The following is a 27,768-nucleotide window of genomic DNA, read 5'->3' as shown; positions in this document are numbered from 1 at the left end:
GCAGGAGACCAAGACCTGGTCCAGCCAGGGACCCTGGGCTGGACTGGAGGTCTTGTGGCCCTGTATGGGCCATTTGCTTAAGAGCTGGACTCAATTATCCTTTTGGGTCCCTTCCAACTCAGAATGCTCTGCAATTCCTGCCTGTTGTAATTCCTGTCTGTCTCTGGCTGACTCCACCCCTACCTGCACTGCTCCAGCCTTATCTTCAGCATTTACTCCCCAGGGATCTTAAGTCAAAGCCTCCTCAGGGAGAGCATCCCCCTCACCCTGTCCCTGCCCCTCCAGGCATCGTCTTCCCTTACCAACCCAGCAATGGGCGCTACAAATTCAACTACCACGAAGCCAAGAGGGCCTGTGAGCAGCAAGACTCCCGCCTTGCCACATACCAGCAGCTGTACAAAGGTGAAGCACTCAAGAAAAGATCCCTCCTCAGCCCAAAACCATGCCTGGCTGGGCATGTGGAGGAGGGAAGTGCCAGTCCTGAACTGCCTTTTGCCCCACAGCCTGGACAGAGGGTCTGGACTGGTGCAATGCTGGCTGGATCCTTGATGGGACGGTCCACTATCCCATCATTAACTCACGGGAGCCGTGTGGTGGCCGCCTCCTCCTGCCCGGTGTCCGGAGCTACGGTGCCAGGGACAGGCAGAAGGACCGATTTGATGCTTTCTGCTTTACCTCTGCTCTTAAAGGTAGTGCTGGTAGTCCCTCCCACAGAGCCCTGATGCCCACCCAAATTTGTGGCAGGGCTGGGGTTGTTCCCAAGATATCGTGGTGGTTCCTCACTCTTGGTGTCCTCATCCAACCCCAGGCCAGGTCTACTTTGTCCGGGGCCACCTGAACTTCAAGGAGGCTGGTCAGGCATGTCGCAACCACGGGGCTGCCATTGCCAAGGTGGGGCAGCTCTACTCTGCCTGGAAGTTCTCCCAGCTGGATCGCTGTGACGGGGGGTGGCTGGCAGATGGCAGTGTGAGGTACCCCATCACCACACCCCGCGAGCGCTGCGGGGGGCTGCCCGACCCCGGCGTCCGCAGCTTCGGCTTCCCCAGCAAGGAGCTGAGGGCCTACGGCACCTACTGCTTCGTGGAGAAGTAGGAACACTGGGAGGAGAGGTGGGCTGAGCAGAGGGGGTGGTGGTAGGACACCAGCCCTCGTCACCCAGGCAGAGAGTTTGAGGTGGGGTATGAGGGGATGGTCTCCCAGCGATTTTGGGTGGTCCGTGCATCATCTGGTGAAGCAACAGAGCTGGGTTTGGGTGCTCAGAGCATGTTCTGATGGAGCTGCTTCCCTGCTCCAGCCTGCTGTGGGACCTGCGGGCTGTTCAAGGCTTGCTGGAGCAGCTACACCCATTGCTGGGCCAGGAAGGGAGTCTAATCCAGCCCCCAACACCAATCCTGGTGACTCCCTCACCCCATCCTTGTCCCCACGGCCATGAGGACTCTCTCTGGTGTGAACACAGAGGACTTGGGCTGGGCATTAACGAGCGTGACTAATGGCGTGTTGCCTTCTCAATTAATAAAGCAATGGCAAAGCCACACTCCCACCTGGCTCCTTCCCCCTGGGACCATCTGGCCTCTCCACCAGGGGAATTTGACAGGGACTTTCCACCCCCGGTGCCCTGTCCAGGGGTTATCTGTGTTCCGTCACCCTGCTCGGGGGTTTCCACATGTTGCTGTTTGATACAGCACATGAGAGCTATAAAAAGTCGTGGCACTGGCACAGTGCAGGGGGATTAACAGCCTGGGGACATACTGGCATGCCCTGGCACCCATCATGTGCCCTTCCAGCTCCCTGTGTTTGCTGGGAGCAGAGGGGATTGAGTCCATCATCAACAAATTTGCTGATGACACCAAGTTGAGAGGGAGTGTCGACCTGCTGGAAGGCAGGAGGGCTCTGCAGAGGGACCTGGATGGACTTGAGAGATGGGCTGATTCCAATGGGATGAAGTTCAATAAGGCCAAGTGCAGGTCCTGCCCTTTGGCCACAACAACCCCCTGCAGCGCTCCAGGCTGGGCACAGAGTGGCTGGAGAGGGACAGGCAGAGGGACCTGGGGGGACTGAGGGACAGGAAGCTCAACAGGAGCCAACAGTGTGCCCAGGTGGCCAAGAAGGCCAAGGGGATCCTGGTCTAGATCAAAACTAGCATGGCCAGCAGGCCCAGGGCAGTGACCCTTCCCCTGGACTCTGCCTTGGGGAGGCCACACCTTAAGTGTTGTGTTCAGTTTTGGGCCCCTCAGCTCAGGAAAGAGATTGAGGGGCTGGAGCGGGGCCAGAGAAGAGCAACGAGGCTGGAGAAGGGACTGGAGCACAAGTGCTGTGGGGAGAGGCTGAGGGAGCTGGGGGTGTTCAGCCTGGAGAAGAGGAGGCTCAGAGGTGACCTCAGCACTGTCTGGAACTCCCTGAAGGGAAGTTCTGGCCAGGTGGGGGTTGGTCTCTTCTCCCAGGCACTCAGCAATAGGACAAGGGGGCACGATGGGCTCAAGCTCTGCCAGGGGAAATTGAAGTTGGAGAGCAGAAAAAATTCTTTGCAGGGAGAGTGCTCAGGGATTGGAATGGGCTGCCCAGAGAGGGGGTGGATTCCCCATCCCTGGAGGTTTTTAACCTGAGCTTGGCCATGGCACTGAGTGCCATGATCTGGTAAAGGGACTGGAGTTGGACCAAGGGTTGGACTTGATGACCTCAGAGGTCTTTTCCAACGCAATCAATTCTATGATTCTGTGATTCCAGTCCAAGTCCTGACCAGTGCCCAATGTGGGGGCACTTTGGGGTGTGCCTCCCTGTTTCTGTAGTCCCTGGGGGTGTCTCTGTGCCCAGGCTCTTGTGTTTATGATGGTGGAGGCTGACACGGTCCCTGTTTTGGGGCTGTACAGCCCTGCCTGTCCCACCCTTGTGCCAGATGCCCACACCAAATGACCAGGTCACCACTCTGCACTATCCTGGTTTTACTGGTTTTAATACTCACAGAAACACAGAGAGGGAGATTGGGCAACAGGTACACAACTCCAAGCCTGTGGCAGTGACTTCTGCCTTTCCTGGGAAGGGCAGAAGCCCCCACAGCCCAGGACAGTGCTGAGCTTTAGCACAGCTTGGATGTCCCCATGTCACCCCCCACCAGGATGTCAGAGGATGAAGACTCGTGGGGCAGAGGTGGGAGAAAGAGGCTGAAAGTGACACTGGCATGTCATTGCCATCTCCTGCCCATGATGTCCCTCTTGATTTCAATTCTGTTGTGACTCCAGAAACAAATTTCCCGTTGTGCTGTTTCAGGTCACTGTCGGTTCCTTTTGAGGGGGTCTTTTGTTATTAGGATTTCTTTGTACAGATATAAAACAAACAAGGAGGCAGACACCCAACAGTGAGGTTTGATCCCACACTGGGGTCCACACCGGTGTCCCAGTGCCATCTCCATTCACACCAGCCCCAGGGCCTGGGCAGGTGGTGGCTGCCCAAGGGACTCACTCAGTCATCACGGGGCTGAGCCAGGCCTAGAGGGACACAAAAAAGCCCAGGTGAAGGGAAAGCCACATGGGCAGATGCTGAGGGAAGTCGAGGGGAGCCTGGTGCTCACCAGGGCGACAGGCCAGCTGGGGTGGCTCCCACATCCCATCCTCCTGGCAGCGGATGACGGGCGAGCGGCGCGGGACGAAGCCGTGACGACACTGGTACCGCGCGATGGAGCCGATCTCGTAGCGCTGCTTTGGTTTGCCAAAGGCACGGGCATTGCTGAGGGTGGGAGGGGGCCCACACTGCACTGCAAGGGGGGGTTGAGGTCACCACAGCCAGGATGGAGTGACCTCCCCCAGTCTGGAGCAAACCACTGCCCCAAAAACCCCAAACAGGCCAAGCGTCCTGCACGCAGGACCTGTGTCCTTGCCGTGGGGATGGTGGGGAACCCCCTCTTTGGGGTCTCAGAGGGGTGCAGCCCCAGCCCCCCAGCCTTGGGGGAGGCCTGGCTTACCCAGCCCCATTTTGCAGGTGTAGGAGAGGTGGTAGTTGCAGGGCACGTCACTCCACTGGCCCCCATCGTGCCACACGATGACCACGCAGTTCTCACCAGAGAGAAAGTAACTGTCGGGCTGCCCGGGATGCCAGTTCTCATAGAGCTGGGGGGACAGACAGGACAGGGTGCACAGGGCACCCCAGCACACCCTTTAAGTGTGTGTGGGAGTGCCTGCACCAGCTGACACCCCTTGGCAGCCTCCTGGCTGTGACAATCCCATCAGGAATGAGGTGCCACCTCTACGCCCCTTGGTATGGCCTTGCAATCCCAAATTCTGGGGTTTGACTCCCCTGAGAATGCTCAGTCCTCCTGAGGGGTTTTCCAATCCTGGCCCCAGGGTTGGACCCCAGCACTGGAGAAGGACAACAAAGTGCCAAACAGGGTGATCTTCCCCCGTGGGGGGCACACAAGGGCTGGCAGTCCGACTTACCAGGGGGCTCCCATCAGACCACTGGAAATCCCCCTCGATGGTCCGGTCATTCAAGCCGATCCACTGGTATTCCCTGTACTGATCTGGGGGGCAGGAGGTGTGTTGGAGGAAGGGGCACATTCAGGCAGCCCAACACCACCTGGCAGGAGAAGGCTGAATTTGGGGAGATTTGGGGTCTGGAGATGAGCGCGGGGAGGTGGAGGGTCCCTCACCCTGCAGCGAGAGGGTGATGAGAGATGTGGGGACAAGGGGAGCCCCGAAAGGGACACAGCGGGAGCCTCCCAGTCCACACCTCGGAGCAGCGGAACTGGGCTGGCCGGGAGAGGGCGGCAGAGCCCTGGGGACCCGCCGGTCCGCACCTGTCCCTGCCTGGCTTTGCAGGTCCCCGCCGGTCCCCTATGGTTTTGCCAGTACCCGCAGGTCCCTGCCGGTCCCTTTCTCTCCCTGCCGGTCCCCACCCGGCCCTGCTGGTCCCCACCTGGCCCTGCTGGTCCCCACCTGCACCCGGCCAGTCCCTGCCCTGTCCCCCACCTGGCCCTGCCAGTCGCACCTGGCCCTGCTGGTCCCCACCTGCGCCTGCCAGACCCCACCATGCTCTGCTGGTCTTCACCTGCCCCCACTTGTTCCCCACCTGCCCCTGCCAGTCCCCACCTTGCTCTTCTGGTCTCCACCTGCCCCTGCCTGTCCACATCTGCCCCTGCCTGTCCACACCTGCCTCTGTCAGTCCCTGCCCTGTCCCACATGTCCCTGCCAGTCCCCACCTGGCTCTACCTGTCACTACTTGTCCCTGCAGCTCTCTACCTGTCCTTGCCTGTCCCTGCCTGTCTCTACCAGTCTCCACCTGATTCTGCTGGTCCCTTTTCTGGTCTGGCCGGTCCCTGCCTGGTCCTGCAGGTTCCTGCCTGTCCTTACCTGTCCCCACCTGTCCCTGCAGCTCCCTGTGAGGTTTCTCCCTGCCCCTTTCCTCTTTCACCCTCAAGTCCCTCCAGGCCTCTTTGCTCTCTGTCCCATCCCCACTGCTCGTGTCCCTGCTCTACCTGCTCCTGCCTTCCCTGCTGTACATCCACAAGTGCTTTCAGACAGGTTATTGCTTTGCCTTCAAACTGACTCGCACATGTCCAGCCCTCTGCCAGTTTGTCCATTCATCACTGGATCATGGAACTGTTTAAGTTGTAAAAGCTCTCCAAGGCCACTCCCCCAGCACTGCCAAGCCCACCACTAACCCATGTCCCCAAGTGCAACATCCACATAACTCCTAAATCCCTCCAGGGATGGGGCTGCCCTGGGGCAGCCTGTGCCACTGCCCAACACCCTTTCCATGGAGAGGTTTTCCCAACATCCAGTCTAAACCTCTCCTGGTGCAATTCGAGGCTGTTTCCTCTGGTCCTATCAATTGTTACCTGGAAGTAGAGCCCAAGCTCCATCTGGCTCCACTCTCCTGTCAGGGAGTTGGGGGAGCAAGAAGGTCCCCTCTGAACCTCCTTTTCTCCAGGTTCAGCCCACCCACCTGCCTCAGCTGCTCCTGATGCTCCAGACCCTTCCCCAGCTCTGTTCCCTTCCCTGCTCACACTCCAGCCCCTCAATATCTTTCCTGTCATGAGAGGCCCATGTTTCTCCATGTATCTCTCCATCTTCTCCCAAGCCTATCCTTGTGTCTATCTACCTGTCCCTCCATCAGCTCTGCAGGGCCAGGCTCTGCCTCAGCTCCTGGCTACTTTCTTGGATTAAGGTTTAGAACTTGCAGCCCGGCACTGAGGGACACTGAGCAGAGGACCAGGGGGATGCAGCAGGATCTGGGGTGGCATCACGTACCATTGATGAAGTCCTGCTCTTCAGGGGTCAGGATGGTGGCCAGGTGTCCCCCATAATGTCTGCACTGGCTCTCTGCGTCCTCCCAGCTCCTCCGGGTGGAGAAGTGCTTGTAACAGGCTCCCTGGAAGCTGTCCCAGCCCGGGCTGCACCTCCTCAGAGCTGAGCCAAGGCAGAGAGCAGGGAGGGAGAGAGGAGAGGGTCAGGGTGATGGAGCCCAACTCACCCCAAACTCTTGATTTCCCCACATTTCTGCCTCCTGAGCTGCTGGTTCAGCAGCTGAGGTGGCAGCAGGACCTGGGCAGGAGCTATCCAGTGTGGCCATAGTGGGACCTGGGGAACTCACGTCTTTCACAGCTGCTGCCTCCATAGCCAGGCAGGCACAGGCAGGTGAGGTTGGTGCCGTCCTCTGTGCAGGTCCCTCCGTTCAGGCAGGGGTTGGGGACACAGCCACCTGTAAGGCACATGAGCCGTCCTCACCGTGGGAGCTCTGGGACCTTGTCAGTGCCCAGCATCATTCCTGCCTCATCCCTGCAGCATCCCACAGCAACCAGGTCTCTGAGCTGACCCCTGGGGCTGCCAAGTCTGGAGCAGGTGAAGGACTCAGGTGCATGGTGATGTGCCCAGAGCCATCCCATGCTGCCCTCTGTCCATGGGATGCACCCAGCTCAGCTGCCTCAGTCCAGAGCTGGCTGAGCCTGGGGCTTTGGCCTCCCCTCAGGGGGCACAGGGACATGAGCTGGATGCTCTCATCCTACATATCAGTGGATGGGCTGCCGTGCCAGCCCCTGGCCCACTCCTGCTGCCCGGGCACAGCTCCTGCTTTCCCCTGGAGTGATGCAGCAATTGTGTTTTGGGAAGGGAACACACAAAGGAAAAACCCTTCAGCACCTCCCGGCCACATGTCCTCAGCCTGGCAGCAAGGTCAGCCACACTCCTGTCCTTCTGGTGTCACCTTCAGCCTGGCCAGGTTGATAACTCAGCCGGCACCGTCCCCAGCCCACATGTCCCCAGCAGCCCGTTCCGGTCATTAATGCGCCCAGAGCACATTTTGTGCTTCCAGCCCAGCTCAAGAGTGTGATGAAGGGCTGCTGCCAGCACTGGCGGAGCAGAGACTGAAAGTCCTTGGCCCCCTCCATCCTAATGATGCCCCATTTCATGGTCCTTGGCTTGGTGGAGACATGACAAGGGTGATGCTGTCACACTCACCCACCCTCAGGCACCATCATCTCCCCACAAGGTGCCAGCAGCTCACTCAGGATGTCCAGCTCATCTCCAGCAGACCGAAGAAGGGAGAGGGATGGGCGATTTAGGGCCCTAATGTCACATGGCCAGCTCTTTCTGAGCATCTCTCCTTGCCAGGGCAAGGGCAGCCACCCCACAAGGTCTGGCCACTCTCCACAGAGACTCCTCCGTGCCACGGGACTGGGCACAGCCCAGCCAGACCAGGGGGGCAGGGACCTCACATGGTCCCCCGTGCTGCAGCTGCCCTTGTAGGGAGCAGAGGGGTAGAGAGGGCAGGGCCTTGGTTGCTGTGTGCAGCATCTGAGCTGGAAGCACCCTGGGGGTGGGTCAGAGGGTGAGTCTGGGTGGGTGACACCCACCTGCAGCAGTTCATGCACCCACCACTCACCCATCTCAGCCCTCCTGTGAGGGAACCAGGGCTGGGGTGGGGGAAAAACTGTGCTCCCTGGGAGGGACTGCAGCGATTCTGGGGAGCTTGGCCACTGAAGGCTGCACCAGACAGGGTTCTCTCAGCAGGGCTCTGCACGCCGTAACCCGTCTGTTCCCTGCCATGTCTCCCCTTGCTCATGCCATGCAGTGTCCAGCCCTCACCTCTCCTCCCGGGGCAGTGTGGGGTGACCCAGCCCCAGGGGGGCACATGGAGCCTGCAGAGCAGCTGTACCCACCCCAGACCTCACAGGGGGTCACATCCACCCCACTCCCAGGGACTCATGGGGCCAGAGGATGGGGGATTAGTTCGTCAGTGGGAGAGGCGCGTGGGCAGCAGGCGCAAGGATGAAGGGAAGAGCTCGCCAAGATGCTTGTTCTAGAAAGCTTTTAATTCCCTTTATTAGTACCACGGTTAGTCAGAGCAGGGGCTGGGGCCACCTTTTGCTTATTGGGCTTTTTCATGGAAACAGTCATTAAAACACTTCACAGAAGTAGAAGAGATTTAAGTGCATGCAGAGCTCAGACCAATTTGTTTGACAAATATGTGCTTCTCCGGACCTGTAACCTTCCCTTACCCAGCTGAAGAGGAGAGAGAGGAAAGACAGACGGACAGACAGACAGAGGGAAGCACAGCGTGAAGGAAAGGTGTTAGCTTTCTCTATTGCCAAAGAGCAGCCAAGAGGGCTGCCCCGAGGGCGAGGGCGGCACGGCGCGGACCCCCGGCCGAGCTGGCGCCTGCCCCGACGCTGGCCCGCTCCGTGGGCAGGGCAGGCAGGGGCACAGCCGTGCTGGGGGCCGGGTCCCCCAGTGGTGTCCCCGCCGGGGTCACCCCAGAGCTGCCAGGACGGGGAGAGGTGAGGCCATCCCTGCGGGTCCCACCTGGTTCTCCAGGAACGGCTGCAAGGAAACCCTCCACGGTTGCAACGGAGGGAGCAGGTTGCTCTTCCTCCTCCTCCTCCTCTTCCTCGGAAGCTGCAGCAGTCACCGCCGTTGCCTCCGCTACGGGGACGGTGCTCCCGTCCGCCGGTGCGGCAGGAGAGGGGAACCACGGGGCCCCTGACTGCTCCTCTCCCTCCTCCTGCGGCTGCGAGGGCGCCGGGGGCAGCGGGGAAGCCGCGGGGCTTTCGACCACGTCTCCCGAGAGCTCGGCGTCTTCAGCGGCGGGGCCGGGGCTGCTCGACCCGCCGGGCTTGTGGCCGCGCCGGGGGGTCCCACCAGGCTCTCGGCGCTCTGTCGAGGTGGCAGAAGCGGCACTGGTTGGCGATGTCACACAGTGCCCTGGTGCCCCAGCGCTGGCAGTGTGGGCCGGCCGGCCCATGGACTCCCGCGGGCGGCCGGAGCGGTGTGTGGGGTCGGCAGGGCTGGGCGGCCGGGGAAAGCCCTCAGGAGGCTCCGTGTCACCTGCTGGGGCAGCGGTGGGTCCCTCTGCGCCCAGCCGCGGGGCCATGGAGAGTGTCTGTGTGCCGGTGGCTCCATCCGGCTCCATGGGCTGGCCGAGGTCTCGCCCTCCGCCCGGGCTCTCCGCCGATGCGCTGCCAGGGCCCCTGCCCGGCGCTGCTCCCTGTTTGTCCTCTGCAAAGTGCAAGACAGAAAGGCAGTGAGACGCCGGCGCCAGGAGCCACCCAGACCACGGGGCCGCGGGCACCGGCATCGCCCGCCAGAGCCGCCGATCCTGCCCGCGGTGGGCAGAGCCGGGGGGGGCGATGCCAGCACAAAGGCACACGGGGAGATGGACGCGGCCCCGAGCCCTGTGACACTGTCCCCTCTTAACCAGCACAGCTGACTGAGCTCTGGTTTGGCCACTGTCAAGCCTAACTCTGGCTTCCCTGTGGCAGGCACCGTGCTCAGCTGTGCCTGGCCTCCCTTCCCTCCAGCTGCCAGCACCCTTCTCCAGCTCCTTGCGCTGCTAAACCATAGTGTGGCGCCGACCCTGCACGCTGGACCCTGGCTGAGGGAGGGACACACGAATGTCCCCACGCCAGTGCACAGCCCTACACGAAGACACCGGTGCACCAGCCATGGGGGCTTCCTCCACAGGAGAGACGGGGACAGCAGGGTTGACCTGGGCACCCACAGGTGCCTTCAACCTCTCCTTGCAATCCTGATGCCCCTGTGGTTCATCTCTGTGTCCCAGCCCTGGCACTGGTGCATCAGCTGCTCGATCTACCAGTGCAGGACAGCCCGTGCCTGGCCATGGTGGCTGCCCCACTGTCCCTGTCCCCCCATCCTGCTCCGCAGGGAACAGGCTCCCCAGCTTTGCACCACGGCTAAGTGGGACGCCTGCCTCGAGGACGGCTGGGGCCGTGGGGGAAGGAGAGGCAGGGATGGGGTGACCTGAGGACACGGAGGTATCTAGTGGGGGGTGCCAGGCGCCTGGCCCTGCTGTGTCTTCAGGGGACGGGCTCGGCTTTTCCAGCTCAGCGTCCTCAAAGAAAGGGACGGCGTAAACAGCCCCTCGCGACTCAAGCTCCACTGGTGCTCTGGGCAGCTGCAGCTCCTCCAGCTTTTCTGCCACTGTGACAATCTCCTGGAGGAGATTCTCCTCGGGCTCTTGGGCTTGGTATTTTCCTGCAGCCTCAGGGAAAGAGTTTGTCCCTTCTGTGGGCAAAAAGAAAGTGGGATATTACTACCCTGTCCTGGCTCCAGGGCAGGCAGAGATGCCCTTGCCCCAGAGTGGGGCTGGAGCCCTGGCACCCCAACAGGGACCCAGCTGTCCTTGACCTCCCCTTCCCCACCTAAAGAGGGTCAGCATGGGCAGGATCAGGCCCTCCCAGCTGCTGTTGGAACCAGCAGGGCCAGCAGCCCCAGTGGGAGCTGTGGGGCTTGGCAGAACGCGGTGGGGCCAGATCCTGAATCCTGCCTCCCCCTCCTGGGGAGGGTCCTTCTCCACACCCCCATCCCCACCCTGGGGAAAGCAGACATGCAGGGGGAGTTAGTGGGTTACAGGGAGCGTGGATTCATGGGATGAGCCCATCCTGCCTAACCCTGCTGAGAGGTGGGGAAACAGGCACAGAGATGCGCAGCATCCCCTTGATCCGAGGGCAGTGTCCCTGTACTGAGAGCACTCAGGGAATTCACAGAGATGTGGGATCGGGCACGGGGAGTGGAGGGGCAGCTCCTCCTCCCTCCATGCCCATTATGATGCCTGGCAGCCTCTGCCCTGGCTCATCACCTACAGGCTGACCCAGCAGAGCAGGCAGTGCCACGCCACTGCCCCCGGGTCTCCTCCTGCCCACCGAGGGAGGTGTCACCCTAAACCAGCCTGGCAGGGTGTGTGCCACAGCCCCGGGGACCCGGCAATGCCCCCCAGGCCAGCAGCCCCAGGGGATGATCCCTGCAGAGCTGTGCTCACGGAGCTCACACAGACTGACGGTGCCACGCAGAACTTCTCTGTTCTGTCACGATAGTGGCGCACACTACTGAGGACATGCAAGGCATCCCTACTCTGTCGCAATATATCAGCATGCACTATTGAGACCATGCAGAGCATCCCTCCTCTATCGAGAGGTGTCACCAACATGCAGTATCAGAACCAGGCAGGTTATCCCTCCCCTGTCACGACATGCAGTATGGAGACCATGCAAGGCATCCCTATCCTACCACGGTAAGTTGAGACTGCACAAAACACCCCTGCTCTATCGCGATAGCACAGACAACATGCAGGCATCCTGACGCGATCCCAGCCCTGCAGGACATCCCGGCCCTGCTGCACGCAGTGCCCTCGGCGGGGCCGAGAGTGGCACCTTGCACCCGGCCGGGCACCCGCGCCCCTTCCAGAGGCTTCCCAAGGGCTCCCGCCGGACCCTGCCCAGGAGCACCCGCGGGCCAGGGGTTGCCCCTCTTTACCTCGGAAGCAATAGGCATCGTATCTGCTCTGGGCATCGGGGAATCCCGTCTGGTTGCGGAAGAGGAAGATGGTTTTGACACCGGGCAGGGCTCCGCCGCAGCGCTCGCGGGGGGTGACGATGGGGTAGCGGACGCTGCCGTCGGCCAGCCAGCCGGGGCTGCAGGCGTCCAGCCCCGCGTTCCAGGCTGCGAACAGCTGCCCCGGGCTCGCCAGCTCCGCGCCCAGCGCCCGGCAGCGCTCCGCTGCCTCCTCCAGCGTGAACCTGGCTGGGGCCGTCTCCAAAAAGATCTCCCCTGAGAAGAGAGGAAGGAGACGGGCGTCAGAGCCTGGGAGGAGGGCGTGGGCTGCGGGAGCCCCCTCAACTCCTCCGCTCTTTGCATAACCCCAGGAGCTGGCGTGGAGATGGGCACTGCAGCGCGTGGAGGCACACCAGGGGCTGGAGGAGTCTGCCTATATCCTTGCCTTTCTCCCTGCCTTCCTCCCTGCCTTCCTCCTTGCCTGCATCCCTGCCTTCCTCCTTGCCTGCATCCCTGTCTTCCTCTTTGCCTGCATCCCTGCCTGCATCCCTGCCTGCATCCCTGCCTGTATCCCTGCCTGCTTCCCTGTCTTCTTCCCTTCCTTCTCCCCGTCTCCCGTTTCCCTGCGCACACACGCGGCAAGCACAGTGCAGGACCGGACGGAGCTCTCGTGCCACGTGGGTTTCCTGCCTTTGCAAGCAGAGCTGAGACTTTGAAGCATCCATGAACCATGAACAGGACCACAGAGGAGCAGGTCCACACCCTGCACAGCACAATCCACGTACAGGACATTTCTGAGGGAACCTGCAAGCTCAGTTGATGTTGTGGTGGGGCTTCACACTGAGAAGTTCTGGGCACTGCTGCCCTAAGGAACGTCAGTGGCAGCCCCCACAACTCCACTGATCCCCCTGTCCTAGAGCATCGTGCCCTGCACACCAACAACCTGTCCCTTGTCCCTGCCACCTGCCTGGCATCACCCCAGCTGACTCCACAGCAGCAGTTGCCACCAGTGGGAGCCCCATCAGGGCCCAAAGGAGGGACCAGCCACCGCCACACACGTGCAGCCAGGTGGGATCTGCAGCCCTGCAGCACATGCAAAGCATGGTATGAACACAACCAAGCCCCCCCAAAACACCTCACAGCATTACCCACGGTCTGCTGCCAAACCTGAGCAGATCACCATGGGCACACTCCAGCCTGGGCACTGCCAGCTGTGAGGGAGAGAGCTCCCCATCCTGCCTAACAGAACGAGAATGCTTTAGGAAGCAGCACAGCAAATTCTCACACCTCGGAGCCAGAGCCTGCAGTTCCTTGAGTTTACAACCAGTTATGGGGGCGAGTTAGTGTGGGAGCAAAAGCAGGGGAGGGCAGGGGAGGGCAGGGGAGGGCAGGGGAGGGCAGGGAGGGCTGGGGAGGGCAGGGGAGGGCAGGGGAGGGCTGGCAGCACGACAGGCACCTGGGAGGTCCTCAGCGTAGCAGTACACGTCGTACATGTCCTCGGGGTCCACCACCCCGTAGTTCCTGACCCCAGGAAAGCCATTCATGTCTCCATAACAGGCCTCACGGGGTGTCTGGATGGGGTACCTGAGGCAGGGGAAGCACAGGGAGGGATTGGTGACTCACAGAGGGGTGACAGGGTGACACAATGGGCACGATGCCCAGCAGCTGTAGTGCCCACCTGACGGTCTGGTCGGCGATCCAGCCAGCATCACACTGCTCGTAGCCGCCCAGGTAGGCAGCGTACAGCTGCTCGGGGGTGGCAATGCTGGCACCGATCCGGGCACAAGCTTCCTGCGCCTCGGCAAAGGTGTAGGCGTAGCGCATGGAGCCCTCCCGGTAGTGAAACACCACCCCTGGGGGAGGACACAGGCGTGGGCAAGGGGCTTCACAACAGCCCCCACCTGCAGGGATGCAGCTGCACCCAGGGAGGTGTTTGATGAGCCAGGAGAGGGCCCCAACCCGCCCCAAACCCCACCATCCCTCCCCACCTTGAAGTACCTTTGACTTTGAGATGGAGGATGTCGTGGCCATCCTCGATGCCGTGCTGCACGTCGCAGCGGTAGATGCCCGAGTCGTTGGGCCGCAGCTCGGTGAGCAGGAGGGAGGCGTTGGTGTAGCGCTGGTGGAAGATGGGCAAGGAGGCACGCAGGCGATAGTCCTCGCTCACCTTCACCCTGTCCCCCCGAGCTACCAAGATCTCCACCTCCCTGCCCTCAGAGATGAAGGTCCACTTGACCCGGGGGGATCCCAGGACCGCCCGGCGGCCGCCCGTGCCTGCAGTGGGCTGGGGGCCGAGGTAGGTGATGAGGCAGGGGATGGTGATGTCTCCTGCCAGCACAGCGTCCAGGGCTGGGTGGCGTGGGATGGAGACCTGCAGAGCTTTGAGGTCCTCTGGGTGAGAGAAGAGAGGAGCTGTGAATAGGATCAGGTGGGGCCCCAATAAAGTCCCCACTACAGGGCACCAAAAGGGCAGGGAGTGATGCAGATGTGGCCAATGATGTTGAGTTTACCTGTGCCATCTCCAGGGCCAAACACCTCTGGGACCACTGAGGGGGTGAACACCCAGAGCAGCAGCAGTGGGAGGGCTGGGGCCATGCTCTGCCCTGCAAGGGGGAGCAAAAACCACCAGCTGTACTTAGAATCCAAAAAAGCATCAAAAATATCCCTGCATGAGCGGGAGAGGTCAGGGAGAGCCCCCAGCCCAGCTGCGCAGGGAAGGGGTGATGCATTTGGTGTTGGGGCACAGAGGGAGAGGCCACCACTGGCACAGCTGCAGGGTACAAGGAGCCTTAGACAGTGGAGAGGAAAGGGAAAAGAAGGAAATGTGCCCTGGTTAACAGGAGGAAGCAGACAACATGAGGTACCAGGACCATTGGCTGGGAGCCACTGGGTGCCATCCAGCCTCACCAGCTTTCCCTGGGAGCCGGGTCCCTTGGGGACAGCAGAGTCCAGCCTGGCACCGGTGCCACAGAAGGCCTGAGCCCAAGCACTGGCCACAGGGGGCAGGGAGGCGATGCCAGCGCTGGGGTCATGTGCCCACTGCTCTGCCATGAGAAACCTCAGGAAGTGTTTTAACAGGGGGAGATCAGCAGGAAAAAGGTGGTGAGGGAGGAGAGTGAGCCAGCAGGGCACACACGTGTGCTTGTGCTGCCCCGTGCGTGTTGTGGCGTGCACACCTGCAGCTGTGCACATGAGTGTGCGTGCACTCCTGCACGTGTGTGCTGGGGTGGGGGTGGTGTTTGTGGAGGAGGTTGAGGTCAGCGAGCTGCCAGGGCGGGGGGAGCCAGCCCAGGGCACACAAAGCACAGGGCAGAGGGGGAGGGAAGGAGCAGCACGGCTTCTTTGCCATTCAGCTCACGCCGGAGGTTCCCTGCGCGGGCTGGGAAAACCAGCGCTGACCAAAGCAGCCATTATGTCCCAGGCCTCTCTCAGGCTGTCTGGCACAAAGGGCTCTCACCACAGGGCTGGGGACCAGTGCTGAAAGCAGAGCCCAGTGGCCAGCACTGCTGTCACCAGTTCCCAGCCCTCCCCAGGGAGCAGTTCAAGGGATGCCAGGCATGTCATGGGGGCTCTGACTGCCCACAGCTTCATGCAGCCCTCCGGAGAGGAGGCTGATGCTGCAGATGTGGGGAGATGCCTCTGCATATTGCACAGCCCTGACACTCCCTCATCCCTCTGCAGAGGCTCCTGAGGGGGCTGGGGGTTCCTCAGTCCTCTATATCAGTCTTGCATCACATAATTCCCTGGGAACGGAGCACCCTGAGACTCAGAGTAGCTTTTTAAGAGCTCTTTGTGCTGCATTGATTTTGACAGCCACAGTCGTGGCTGAGGCAGCTCCGTGGCAGATTGCTGGGAGCCAGGGCCAGCCTGAGGGGAGGCTGTGCTGGTCACCTGCATCCCACTGCAAACTGTGCTCCTGAGTGTGCCCAGGGGAACACTGATCCAGCAAGAGGGTGTGAATGCAGCCCCCAGCACTGAGCACTGTGCACACACAGCCCAACATCGTGCAGCCAGGGATGTCCAGCCCCTGGCACTACCCACTGTGGACATACAGCCCCTCATACCACACACCAAAAATGTCCAGCCCCTGGCACTGTCCACTATGGATGTACAGCCCCTGGAACCACACACCAAAGATGTCCAGTCCCTGGCACTGCCCACTATGGATGTCCAGCCCCTGGCACTGTCCACTATGGATGTACAGCCCCTGGAACCACACAATCATGGACATGTAACCCCTGGCATCACCCTCATGGACTTACAACCCCCGGAACAACACACCATGGATGTACAGCCCCTGGAACCATGCACCATGCAATGCACAGCTCCTGGGACCACACAACCACAGACAGGCAAACCCTGGAACCAGCCACCATGGGTGCACAGCCCCTGACACCAACGACAATGCATGCACAGCTCCCAGCACCAAGCTCCATGGACTTAAAGCCCCTGGCACCTCACACCATGGATGCACACCCCTGGCACCTCACACTGTGGACATACAATCCCTGGAACCATTCACCATGTATGCACAGCTCCTGGCAATAAGCACCATGGATGTCCAGCCCCTGGCACCACTCACCATGGACATACAACCCCCCCAGAACCACCCACCATGGACTTACAACTCCTGACACCACCCACTATGGACATATAACCCCCCCAAAACACACCATGGATGTACAGCCCCTGGAACCATTCACCGTGGACATACAGCCCCTGGCATCACCCACCATGGACTTACAACTCCTGACACCACCCACTATGGACATATAACCCCCGAAAAACACACCATGGATGTCCAGCCCCTGGCACCACACAGCCATGAACATACAGCCCCTGGCACCACACACCATGGACATACAACCCCCGGAATCACCCACCATGTACTTACAACCCCGGAACAACACACCATGGACTTACAACTCCTGACACCACCCACCATGGACTTACAACCCCCAGAACAACACACCAGGGATGCACAGCCCCTGGAACCATGCACAATGCACACACTGCTCCTGGCACCACACAGCCATGAACATACAGCCCCTGGCACTACATAGCAGTGAATGTACATCCCCTGGCACCACACACAATGGGTGTACACCCCCTGGCACCACACAACCACGGACATACAACCCCTGGAACCAGCCACCATGGGTGCACAGCCCCTGACACCAAGGACAATGCATGCACAGCTCCCAGCACCAAGCTCCATGGACTTAAAGCCCCTGGCACCTCACACCATGGGTGCACACCCCTGGCACCTCACACCATGGGTGCACACCCCTGGCACCTCACACATCACAGATGCACATCTCTGGCACCTCACACCATGGATGCACACCCCTGGCACCTCACATCACAGATGCACACCCCTGGCACCTCACACTGTGGACATACAATCCCTGGAAACATTCACCATGTATGCACAGCACCTGGCAATAAGCACCATGGATATCCAGCCCCTGGCACCACTCACCATGGACATACAACCCCCCCAGAACCACCCACCATGGACTTACAACTCCTGACACCACCCACCATGGACATATAACCCCCCCCAAAACACACCATGGATGTCCAGCCCCTGGCACCACTTACCATGGACATACAGCCCCCCAGAACCACCCACCATGGACTTACAACTCCTGACACCACCCACTATGGACATATAACCCCCCAAAAACACACCATGGATGTACAACCCCTTGCACCACTCACCATGGACATACAGCCCCTGGCACAACCCACTATGGACATACATCCCCCAGAACCACACACCATGGACATACAGCCCCTGGCACCACCCACCATGGACATACATCCCCCAGAACCACACACCATGGACTTACATCCCCCAGAACAACACACCATGGATGCACAACCCCTGGAACCACGCCCCATGCATGCAGAGCTCCTGGCAATTGACACCGTGGATGTACAGCCCCTGGCACCACACACTATGGACATACAGCCCCTGCCATCACCCACCATGGATGTACAGCCCCTGGCACCACACACTATGGACATACAACACCCAGAATCACACACCATTGACATACAGCCCCTGCCATCACCCACCATGGACATACAGCCCCTGTCACCACACAGCATGGACATACAAGCCCTGGAATCACCCACTACAGACATACAGTCCCCAGTACCACCCACCGTGGATGTCGACCATCATGGACAGACCACAAACCTCCCCTTCCCAGCAGGAGCTCAGCAGGGGCAGCCGAAGCTTGATTGCTGGGGACCTGGCTGGTGGTGCCAGGGCCAAGCCAGGGGCTTTCTGTGCTCTGGGTGGATAATTTGAATGCAGCCCCACGGCTCTGGAGTGAGGGACAAAACCCTCCTGCGTGGCGGCCGTGGCCGGGCTCCAGGGCGGGGGTTGGCTGCCACCCCCCGGGCAGCCAAGCGAGGAAGGCTTTTGTCATGGGCACCTTTTCTTCCCATTCCCAAGGCGCCACAGAGGCGCGGGCAGCAGCCACAGAGCCCCAGGGAGCAAGTCAAAGTGATAAAACCCTGCAGGAATGGGGCAAGCTGGGATGAGCAGGTGTCTGCTCCCTTCTCCTGCCTGTCTCCGGCTGGACCAGTGTGCTGGCACTGGGAATGGGATGTGGAGAAAGTTAAACCTCGTTTCACCCTGCCCATGGGTGATGTCCTGAGGTCCTGGAGTCCCATGATGGCAAGAGACTCTCAGATGTCAGATCTGGGGTTTGGGGCTGGATTTTTGGGTTGGGTTTTTTCCCATTTTCCATAGATGGAAAATCTTTTGACTCACACATCATGAGGGAAAAGCTGTGAGCAGGACTAGGAAAGGGCAGCCAAAAAGGTTGAAGAGGGAGAATGGCAGTAGCTTGTGAGGCTTAATTGTCTCTGAGACCTCAGAGCTCAGGAGCTGCCAGGGATGGACCGAGACACAGGCAGGCAGGCACGTGGCAGGGACAGCTAACCTCCATTTCCGTGGGAAACCAGGTGGAAAATGGAGCTCAAATCTATTTTGGGACAGGAGTGATCTTTCTTTCTCCCCTGAGTTCGGCCCTCCTTTAAGAGGCTGCTCCTTGAACGTGGGGCCGGCCGGATTTGGGGCTGCAGCACCTGGTCCAGGGCGCAAGGCGGGAGATGCTGCCAGGGGACAGCCGGGGTCGGGGGTCCCTTCTCGTCTCCAAAGAGGGGCTTCCTGCTCCGCAGCCCCTTGTCCCCTGCACGTGATGGTTACTCATGCCGGCTCCCAAGGTGCCCTGCCAGCCCGCAGCGAGCCGGAGGAGGGGGGAGCAGAGCGGTGGCTTTCCAGGGATGCTCAGCTGCAGAATGAGTCAGCAGCCGCCGGCACAGCCTGGCCTCGCTCCAGCCCCATCAGGACCAGCAAAGGGCTCCGGACACCCCGCGGCCGCCCCGGCTGCCGGGCGGACCCGCAGCCACGGTCCGCGTGTGGCTGCGCCGTGTCCGTCCCCCGCCGTGCTGCAAGCTGGCACTGCGTCCAGGATTCGTCCCCACCCCCAGCGGTGGGTGGGGTGCGGCCATCGGAGGGGTCTCCGGAGCGTGGCAGTGCCAGGGACATGCCAGCTCAGGGAAGCACCCGGCAGCCTCTTGGCAGAAGCTGCTGGCAGGGCTTAAAGGGCCGGAAGCAGGTGGGGAGAACGGGGCGGGGAGGGGTCCCTCCAGCTGCCAGCAGCCCACGCCCCCTCACCCCAGCGAGGAGAAAGGGCGTCCTTGTTGCAGGGCTGGGGTCCTTGTGGGAAGTGCCCCCCGCGCCCAGCAGTGGGTTTGGGGGAGTCCAGGGAGGTCCCTGGGGAGATACAGTCCCTCAAGGAGTGGTGGGGACCGGAACAGACCCCGCGGGGACCCGCAGAGGCACGTGAGCGTGTGCACCCTTGGGAAAGTGTGTCACACACACACACACGTGAAGGTTTGCACACCCATCCCCCCCTGACCCGGCTGTGGAGCTCTGGTGGGGAAACTGAGGCAGGAGGTGGGACAGAAATGTGGGGTGGAGGATGGGGGTCCTGGACTTCAGCGCTGCTGCTCAGGTGGGACCAGCCCCGCTGCCTCTCACCTGCAAACTCGCATCTCTCCGTTCCCAGCACAAGATCACCCCGTTTCCCAGTTTCCCCAGTCTAAATCCATTCCCTGAAAAGCAGCCCTAAGGTATCCTGATCACCCTGTCCCCGTGCCCAGAAGCTGGAAAAGGCTCCGTGCTGGGGCAGAGGGAGTTTCTCCCACCCCCCCGGCAGGCAAAAGGAAGAGCAACAGGTTCTGGGTTGGGCTGAGACGGGAGAAGTCGGCGTGACAGGAGCAGCGGTCCCTGGCAGGGATGCTCAAGGGCAGCCCCTTCTCCCCGGGGACGAAATGCTCTGGCTCCGGGAGGGGAAGGGGATTACGGCAAACGGCCCCCACCTGGGGCACCCCACGGGAGACGTGGGATTCACACTGGGGCTGCTCGGTTGGGAAAATCCACGAAAATCCTGAATTTTTTTCCTCCGGCCCTTCGTGTCCCCCTCACTGGGACACCGACAGAGCCAGAAATTGGAGCTGAGAGAGCCGGGGGCGGACAGGGCGAGCCGACGGTGCCCTAAAGCCACCATAAACCCTGGGCTCGGCCCCAGCCTCCCTGGGACGGGGCAGCTTTGCCCCCGAATACCCCCATCCCCACGGGGAGTAGCGACACGTTCGGGCAGGAGCGGCAGAAGCCGGACCCCTGCCCAGATCCGTGCCTCAGTTTCCCTTTCCACTGCCACCCTGACTGCAGCCTCCTTGGGACAAGGACCCGACCAGAGACTCTGCAGGACAGACGGGGAGGTCCCCGCCGTGACGGGACATCCATTCTAGATCCCTGGCCCCTCTCCCAAAACGAGGGTCCCTGGGAGCAGCTTAAACAGCCCGGAAAATCCCCCTTATCCCAAACCGTCGCTCCCCGCTGCGGGTCGGGCTGCGCTCCAGGCTGCAGCAGCCGGCCAGCACCAAAGTCCTTTCTCCTTCCAACTTAGAAAGAGCCCCCCCAATCCCTGCTCTGCCTCCGGCGTTGCGGAGCCGCTACAAGCTGCTCTCTTAGAAAAAAACTTGCAGCGCGATGCTGTGCTCGGGGGCACCGGTGACAAGGACAAACCTCCCCGAACTGGCACCTTGGGGACCCGCAGTTCCAAGCATCCCCCTGCTGCAGGACAGGAGGATGCCCTGTGCCCCCCGCGGGGAAAAGCACGGGGAAAGCTCTCGGCATCCCCAGGCGAAGCTCTCGTCTCACTTTCCGCCCGTGCGGAGATGAAATGCGATACTGAAATGAAAGGCGCAGTACGGCAGCGCCGGGGACACCGCAGCGCCCGGGGCACCGCCAGCCCCGCAACACCGGGAGAACCTCCGGCCCCGCAACACCGGGAGCATCTCTGGCCCCACCGCGCCGCCCGCATCCCACCTTGCTCCGTGCTGGCGGTGGCCCCTCTGAGCAGCGAGGGCGGGGGGTCCCCTTGCCGCGGGTCCCGCTGTGGGGCTGAGCTGCGGCTCCTCGGGGGCAGCGCGGGCAGCGGGCGGCAGCAGGTTGGCAGGACGGCTGGGAAAGAGCTGCACCAGGCATAAGTGCAGGCACCGAGAAAAGAGGCTTCTGTGTGTGTCCGTGTCCTCCACTCTTCTTTTTTTTTTCCATCCCCTTTCCCTCCTCCTTTTATATTTATTCCTTCCCCTAATTAAGAAGTGAAAAAAAAAGATATTACCGTGTTGGCTGGCACCTCGTCCCTCCCCGTCCCTCCCTCCTGGCAGCTGGCAAACCCTGCACGAGAGGAGGATGCTCAGCTCGGGCACGGTGTTAACCCAATGCAGCAGAAGTGGGGGAGCAGCCGGCACTGGCTCCCCCCGGCCCTGCTGAAGGTGGGGGGTCCCCGTACCACAGACCCCACCGAGACAGGGAAGTGCCCTTGGGATGGTCATTCCTAATATTTGGCAGCTTCAGCTGAACGGAGAGTGGACCACGGGTGGGGGTCCCAGTACCCCTCCCAGTGGAGGCTTTGTCATGCAGAAACCCCTTTGCTGTGAAGCCACAGTGGGTGGAGGCACCAACTGGGGGCTGGAGAGACCCTTCTCCAGCCCCAAAAGTGTTATGGGAGCAGCCAGACCCCCTGGAACAGCATTCCCAGCCAAGCTTGGCCCAGCAGACAGACTTGCCGTGCCTCAGTTTACCCACCTGCTTCTGTGCCAGGGCCGGGATAATTTATGCATCTTACAGCTTGAATGTTTGTTCCTGGAGGGATGTGCGGGGACTTGGGCACCCAGTGGGGTCCTGGGAGGAAACTGGGTCCCTCATCCGCAGACCCAAACCCCTTGGCAGAAGGGCAGCTCTGGCACTCGGACTTTTTTTAACCAGATCTCACTCAAACTTTCCCTGGCACGGAGCACCCCCTGCCCGGGGAGGGGCTGGCGCGGAGCCTGCCAGGGAATTGCTCGGTGAGTTTGCAGAAAGCCGCAGCTCCTGAGCAGAATTAATCATTCGTCACCCTGGGAAATAATTGCAGGCGGCAGAGACGGTCTCGTTGGCTGAGCAGTTCGGTGGGGGATGCGTGTCCAGCGGGTGATGCCGCTCCGGTGGGGACACGCACCCCGCAGTGCTCTGCCCTCCAGGCAGCTGCGGGCGTGGAGGGGCTGCCATGGGCACCGGGACGGGCAGGGGCGAAACCCACAGGCTGCCCCAGCCTCTGCTGCCCAAATCCCGACCCATGAGGTCACATCCTGCACCGGGAGCCTTTGTGGGAAAGGGCTCGAGGCCGGGGGAACCGCAGAGTGCCTGCTCAGCAAGGAGCGTTCCCCATCCTAATTGGGAACAAATGTTCCCGACGTGGCTGGGGTTTCCTTGTGAGCTCAGAGCAAATCTTCCAGGGCTGCTGCTCCACCAGGGCAGCTTCTGATCCCTCCTGGCCATTGGAATTGATGGGCCAAAACCCTTGGGACATCCAGCTCCAGGAATAGGCAGGGGAGAAGGGAGAGGAGCAAGATATCAGCAGGGCACAACCCTTGTAGACACCAGAGAATCCCCATTCCTGCCTGCAGCTCCAGAGATGCAGGAGGCCTTCCAGCCCTTTCCATGGCCCCAGGCCCAGCCCCAGCAGCCAAGGGCATGCAAAGAGGTCCAGCCCCATGGGGACACCCACAACCACAGACCCCCAGACCCAGCTGTGTCCAGGCTGAAAGGGCCTCAGTGCCCAGCTGTGCTTCCTCCTCCTCCTTCTCCTCCTCCTCCAGCCCTGCTTGAAGTCACGTACCAGCCACTGCCACACACCCCGTGCCAAGCTCAACAGCACCCACCAGCCCTCACTCTGGGGCAGCAGGGCTGGGACACCCTGAAACCCTGAAAGCTGCCACCCCCATGAACCTCTGCTGCTGCTGAACAGCCACATTGGAGCATCCCACGGGAACAGGGGGCACAGACACCCCCAACCCGGGGGGACCTGGTCCCAAGCACCCCCCAGGGACACAGACATTCCCACCCCGGGGGTCCTGGTCCCAAGCACCCCCCAGGGACACAGACACCCCCATCCCGGGGGGACCTGGTCCCAAGCACCCCCCAGGGACACAGACACCCCCATCCCGGGAGGACCTGGTCCCAAGCACCCCCCAGGGACACAGACACCCCCAACCCGGGGGGACCTGGTCCCAAGCACCCCCCAGGGGCACAGACATTCCCACCCCGGGGGTCCTGGTCCCAAGAACCCCCCAGGGACACAGACACCCCCATCCCGGGGGGACCTGGTCCCAAGCACCCCCCAGGGACACAGACACCCCCATCCCAGGGGGACCTGGTCCCAAGCACCCCCAGGGACACAGACACCCCCATCCCGGGGGGACCTGGTCCCAAGCACCCCCCAGGGACACAGACACCCCCATCCCGGGGGGACCTGGTCCCAAGCACACCCCAGGGACACAGACATCCCCACCCCACAGAATCCTGACCCCAAGCATTCCCCAAAGCTATGGACGTCTCTCTCCTGAGGGGCTCCTGACCCTGAGCATCCCCCAAGGACAGACATCCCCATCACAGGGGGCCCTGATCTCAAGCATCCCCCAGTGACACAGACAGCCCCACCCCAGGCAGTCCTGACCTGCAGCATTCCCCAGGGACAGAAACATCCCCCTCCTGAGAGGCTCCTGGCTCCAAGCATCCCCCAGGGACATGGATGTCCCCACCCTGTGCAGCTTCTGACCCCAGGCATCCCCCAGGAACACAGATGACCCCATCCCAAGTCACTCCCAAAACTGAGCACCCAGCAGAGGGAAGGGAGGCACCTCATGGTGCCCCCCAGCCCTCCCCGAGGCAGGGAGGGAGGTGCTGGAACTCCTCAACACCCCTGGGAACGTTCCCAAGTCCTTCCTGGGCTGCAGGATTTGATCTGTCCCACCGAGCCCCAGCTGTGACTGAGGGAGAGGGGCCTGGGCACAAGGGGGAACCCCAAAGCAAAGGCATGAGGAGGAAGATGGAAGCAAGGCCAGGGAGGAAGGAAATGCTCCCTTCCAGGGCACATCACAGAGTAGCCACAGGCACTGGGGGCTGCCCTGTGGCAGACACCGATACTGGGGGCACCCACACTCTCCAGGAGCACCTGGGCACCCCATGGTCTTCTGAGCACCCCAGGAGGAGGAAAGTGGGAGCAACCAAGCAGGGGGGATGGTCAGCTCTGGAGCAGATGTGCTGTGGAAACAAAGAAGATGAGGAGGATGAAGACACATGGCAAGGCTTCATCCCCCCACTGCCCGGGGCTCTGGAGACCCCGGATGAATTATCCGACCTCAGAGCTCCCTGTGCTCCTTAATGGCATTTCAACCCCAGCTGTAAGAGGCAAAGCAGAGCTGGGGCCAGAGAGCCAGACAGGATGTCTGGCCGGAGATGAGCCAGAAAGGCAATGCCTTTGGGGACCCCCGAGCCGGGTCATCTCCCCTTCCCCAACATCCAGACACCAGGGAAAAACCCTCTCCCTCCGAGGGGGTTCTGGGACCCCCGTTACTGCAGCTCCCAGATGTGGGAGGTGTCGGGGCCCCCCACCAGCTCCCGGGTGGTGCCGGGGGAAGGAGCTCGAAGAGGGCTCTGGGAGGCTCTGGTCGTCCTTTGCCAGCAGAGGGGACTGTTGCTTGTCTCTCCAGAAGGGCTCCCCGTGGGACAGGTCGGGAGGGGACATTCTTGTTCTCCTTGCCATGGTGAGGACAGAGCAGGGACCCTCTCGTGGGAAAAAACACCGTCTCTCGGGAGAGGGAGGACCGAGAGAAAGCTCGCAACAAGTCTCTCCCCAAGTGATGTTTTCCTGCCTCTTTTGTTCACAGAAACCTCCCGAGTTGGAATTTTTCAGTCTTCCCCCGTTACCAGCACGTTGCCCTTCGCCCAGATAAACCAGCTGGGGAAAACAAAAAGAAAAAAAATCAAAAATCCTAAACCCCCAATGCTCCCCGTGAAGCGATTCATATCCCGGCCGTGACGGCTCGACCGCGCGGATGGAAAACTGTGAAGGAAATCAAACACTGAGCGGCGCTTGCCAAATTTCAGGGGCTGCCGGCGAAGCAGCTCCCGTTGGGCTCCCGGCTGCGCTCGGCACATCCCGCCACGAACATCTGGAAAGAAGGAGGGTTGCAGCTGCGCACAGCTGGATGGAGCACCCCAAGGGAGGGGTTTAGCCAGGATGACGCCCTGTGCTCACCGCCATCCCCCGAGGCGGTTCTCCCCCTCTTCTCTCTGATGGATCCAGGGCACTGGATCTGCCGTGGTCTGTGCTGAGCCCAAAACAGCCCCGGGGAGGGGGTGGCACCGGTGTCCTCGGTGCAGCCGTCACCTCCCCAGAACTGTGAGACCCTCGGTGGGCTCCCCTGCCCTCGGGTTTCAGAGCTCGCTGCCGGCCAGACACTGCAGAGGGAGGGATGCTGCAAGCCAAGCCCTCCAGGATGGGCATCTGCCAACTGCCCTTGGACATCTCCCAAGCTCCACGCCGAGCCCCACGGCAGCCCTCCAACTCCCTGGCATCGCACTCAGGCTTGGGGAGGGCAATCCCAGCCGAGTAACGCCGTGGGAGGATCCAACCCCTCCAGTCACCATCCCGAAGTGTAAAGGAACACCTTGCCCTTCGCCAGGGCTGGGAGATCGCGGTGCTGGAGCAGAGCTCAGCCTCGAGCCCACGTGGGCTGGAGCCAGCCCGGCTGTGCAAGAGTTAAATCCGGCTGCTCGCCCGGGTCTCGGGGGCCTCCCACTCGTCCTCGAAGAGTATGAATAGCTGCGCTCCCCTCTGCTCTCAGCCACTCACTTCCCTCCCTGCCCTCCCTCTCCTCCAGAGCCTCGGCATCCTCTCCGGCATCCTCCTTCCCGGCGTCTTCCTCTGGCAGTGCCGGCTCCAGAGCCCCGGCACCCTCCGGCAGCACCGATGCTGAGCACGGAAAGTTTCGCAGCGGCGAGAGCGCTGGGAGAGGAATCGCTGCAGATGTGGGACCTCAACAAGCGGCTGGAGGCGTATCTGGCCCGCGTGAAGTTCCTGGAGGAGGAGAATGAGGTTCTGCGAGCTGAAATCCAGAGTGCCAAGGGCAGTCCGAGTGGGGACTCGTGGAGGGCGAAGTACGAGGAGGAGCTGCGAGCCCTGCGGGATGCGCTGGATTGTGCCTTCAGGGAGAAGTGCACGGCCGAGCTGGCCAGGGACAACCTCTACGAGGAGGTCCAGCAGGTGAAAAGCAGGTGCCAGAAGGAGCAGGCAGCCCGAGAAGAAGCCAAGAAGCAGCTGTCCTTGAGCAGGAAGGAGCTGGAGGAGGAGAGGAGAGCGCAGATCTGGCTGAAGGAGAGAGCCGTGCAGCTGGAGAAGGAGGTGGAAACCCTGCTGGAGGTGCACGAGGAGGAGAAAGCGGGGCTGGACCAGGAGATCGCGAGTTACTCCCAGAGCCTGGAGAGCTTCCGCTGTGCACCGGTGGCTTTCCAGCCTGTGGAGGTGGAGGACTATTCCAAGAGGCTCTCAGAGATCTGGAAAGGAGCAGTGGAGACCTACAAGACAGAGGTGTCCCAGCTGGAGGGTTCCCTCTGCCAGGCCAAAGAGAACCTGTGGAAAGCAGTGGAGGACAACCATCAGAGCCAGCTGCAGCTGCAGCACCTGGAGAAGGACCTGGCGGGGCTCAAAGCACGGAAGGAGATGCTGGAGGAGAGCCTGGCCCAGCAGTGGCAGGAGCAGCGTGGGGAGGCAGAGAAGTTCCAGGCGAGCAAAGGCTGTGGGGAGGCACTGGAGCCTCGGGGAGGGGGAGAATGGGGGGCTGTGGGAGCCTGGGGGGTGCTCAGAGCACACCCCCCTCCAACACAGGAATGGGGGAGACATGGGAGAAGGCAAGATGGGAGAAGGCAAGATGGGAGAAGGCAAGATGGAGGGAGCAAACCCCAGGGCAGGGATGGACAGTGGTGCTGGATGAGCTGCAGATGGAGACGAAGCTGGGGAGGGTGGGAGATACAGCCGAGCAACTTGGGGACATCCCGGTCCCCATCACAGCAGGAACTTGGGGTCACCCCACAGTAGGGGAGCAGCACCCAGAGATCAGGTCCTATCCCAACACCTGCCCAGGGCCTCTGCTCCATGTCCTTCTGGGCTCCAGGGTCAGGGTCTGGGGGGAAAGGCAGCACCTCCCATGGCCCCCTGGAGAAGGGTGAAGGGAGGGGGTGCAGAGAGGGGGGTGAAGGCAGGGGGGTGAAGGCAGGGGGTGCAGGGAGGGGGGTGAAGATGGGGGTGAAGACAAGGGGGTGCAGGGAGGGGGGTGAAGACAGGGGGGTGCAGGGAGGGGGGTGAAGACAGGGGGGTGCAGGGAGGGGGGTGCAGGAAGGGGGGTGCAGGCAGGGGGTGCAGGCAGGGGGGTGCAGGCAGGGGGTGCAGGTGGGGAGGTGCAGGCAGGGGGGTGCAGGCAGGGGGGTGCAGGCAGGGGGGTGCAGGCAGAGGGGTGAAAGCAGGGGGGTGCAGGCAGGGTGTGCAGGCAGGGGGTGCAGGCAGAGGGGGGTGAAGGCAGG

General features: G+C 61.5%; 3 protein-coding genes across 9 annotated transcripts in view; 2 read left to right on the top strand and 1 right to left on the bottom strand.

Annotated features, from left to right (window-relative positions):
* Positions 1-1,489, top strand: part of HAPLN2 (hyaluronan and proteoglycan link protein 2) — a 38,471-nt gene extending 36,982 nt beyond the window's left edge. For all 3 annotated transcript variants that reach the window (XM_071579591.1, XM_071579590.1, XM_071579589.1), the window contains 3 exons: positions 286-402; positions 504-689; positions 809-1,489. In XM_071579591.1, the coding sequence (XP_071435692.1) occupies positions 286-402; positions 504-689; positions 809-1,092 (587 nt within the window). In that variant the 3' untranslated portion in view covers positions 1,093-1,489. The remainder of the gene's footprint in view (positions 1-285; positions 403-503; positions 690-808) is intronic.
* A 1,444-nt stretch (positions 1,490-2,933) lies between these two features.
* BCAN (brevican) lies at positions 2,934-21,402 on the bottom strand. 5 transcript variants are annotated; one of them, XM_071579569.1, is made up of 15 exons: positions 17,949-18,069; positions 14,285-14,377; positions 13,773-14,165; positions 13,453-13,627; positions 13,231-13,358; positions 11,757-12,050; positions 10,245-10,508; positions 9,312-9,482; positions 8,790-9,140; positions 6,583-6,690; positions 6,240-6,398; positions 4,428-4,510; positions 3,956-4,100; positions 3,566-3,748; positions 2,934-3,482 (listed from the first exon to the last, which is right to left on the bottom strand). In XM_071579569.1, the coding sequence occupies exons 1-15, from the start codon at positions 17,965-17,967 to the stop codon at positions 3,457-3,459; spliced, it is 2,592 nt and encodes an 863-aa protein (XP_071435670.1). In that variant the 5' UTR covers positions 17,968-18,069; the 3' UTR covers positions 2,934-3,456. The 5 variants fall into 5 exon arrangements, with proteins under 5 accessions (XP_071435670.1, XP_071435669.1, XP_071435668.1 ...); XM_071579568.1 differs by lacking the exon at positions 17,949-18,069 and adding an exon at positions 21,193-21,402 and having other exon boundaries at positions 8,790-9,482; XM_071579567.1 differs by having other exon boundaries at positions 8,790-9,482.
* A 4,729-nt stretch (positions 21,403-26,131) lies between these two features.
* The window catches only part of NES (nestin), a 9,154-nt gene continuing 7,517 nt past the window's right edge, over positions 26,132-27,768 (top strand). The window contains exon 1 of the mRNA XM_071579561.1: positions 26,132-26,974. Within this exon, the coding sequence (XP_071435662.1) occupies positions 26,162-26,974 (813 nt within the window). The 5' untranslated portion in view covers positions 26,132-26,161. The remainder of the gene's footprint in view (positions 26,975-27,768) is intronic.

Source organism: Pithys albifrons, chromosome 30 (assembly GCF_047495875.1).
Source record: "Pithys albifrons albifrons isolate INPA30051 chromosome 30, PitAlb_v1, whole genome shotgun sequence".
NCBI lineage: Eukaryota > Metazoa > Chordata > Aves > Passeriformes > Thamnophilidae > Pithys > Pithys albifrons.
The sequence above is the reverse complement of the archived record's forward strand: the minus strand, read 5'-3'. Positions and strand labels throughout refer to the sequence as shown.

What these genes read in the sequence shown, in the direction of transcription:
- BCAN (XM_071579567.1), bottom strand. An exon ending in GGTCTGATGGGAGCCCCCTG is followed by an intron (nt 4,101 to 4,427) that starts GTAAGTCGGACT and finishes CTGTCCCCCCAG; the next exon opens with CTCTATGAGAACTGGCATCC. An exon ending in CCAGCTGGCCTGTCGCCCTG is followed by an intron (nt 3,483 to 3,565) that starts GTGAGCACCAGG and finishes GTGTCCCTCTAG; the next exon opens with GCCTGGCTCAGCCCCGTGAT.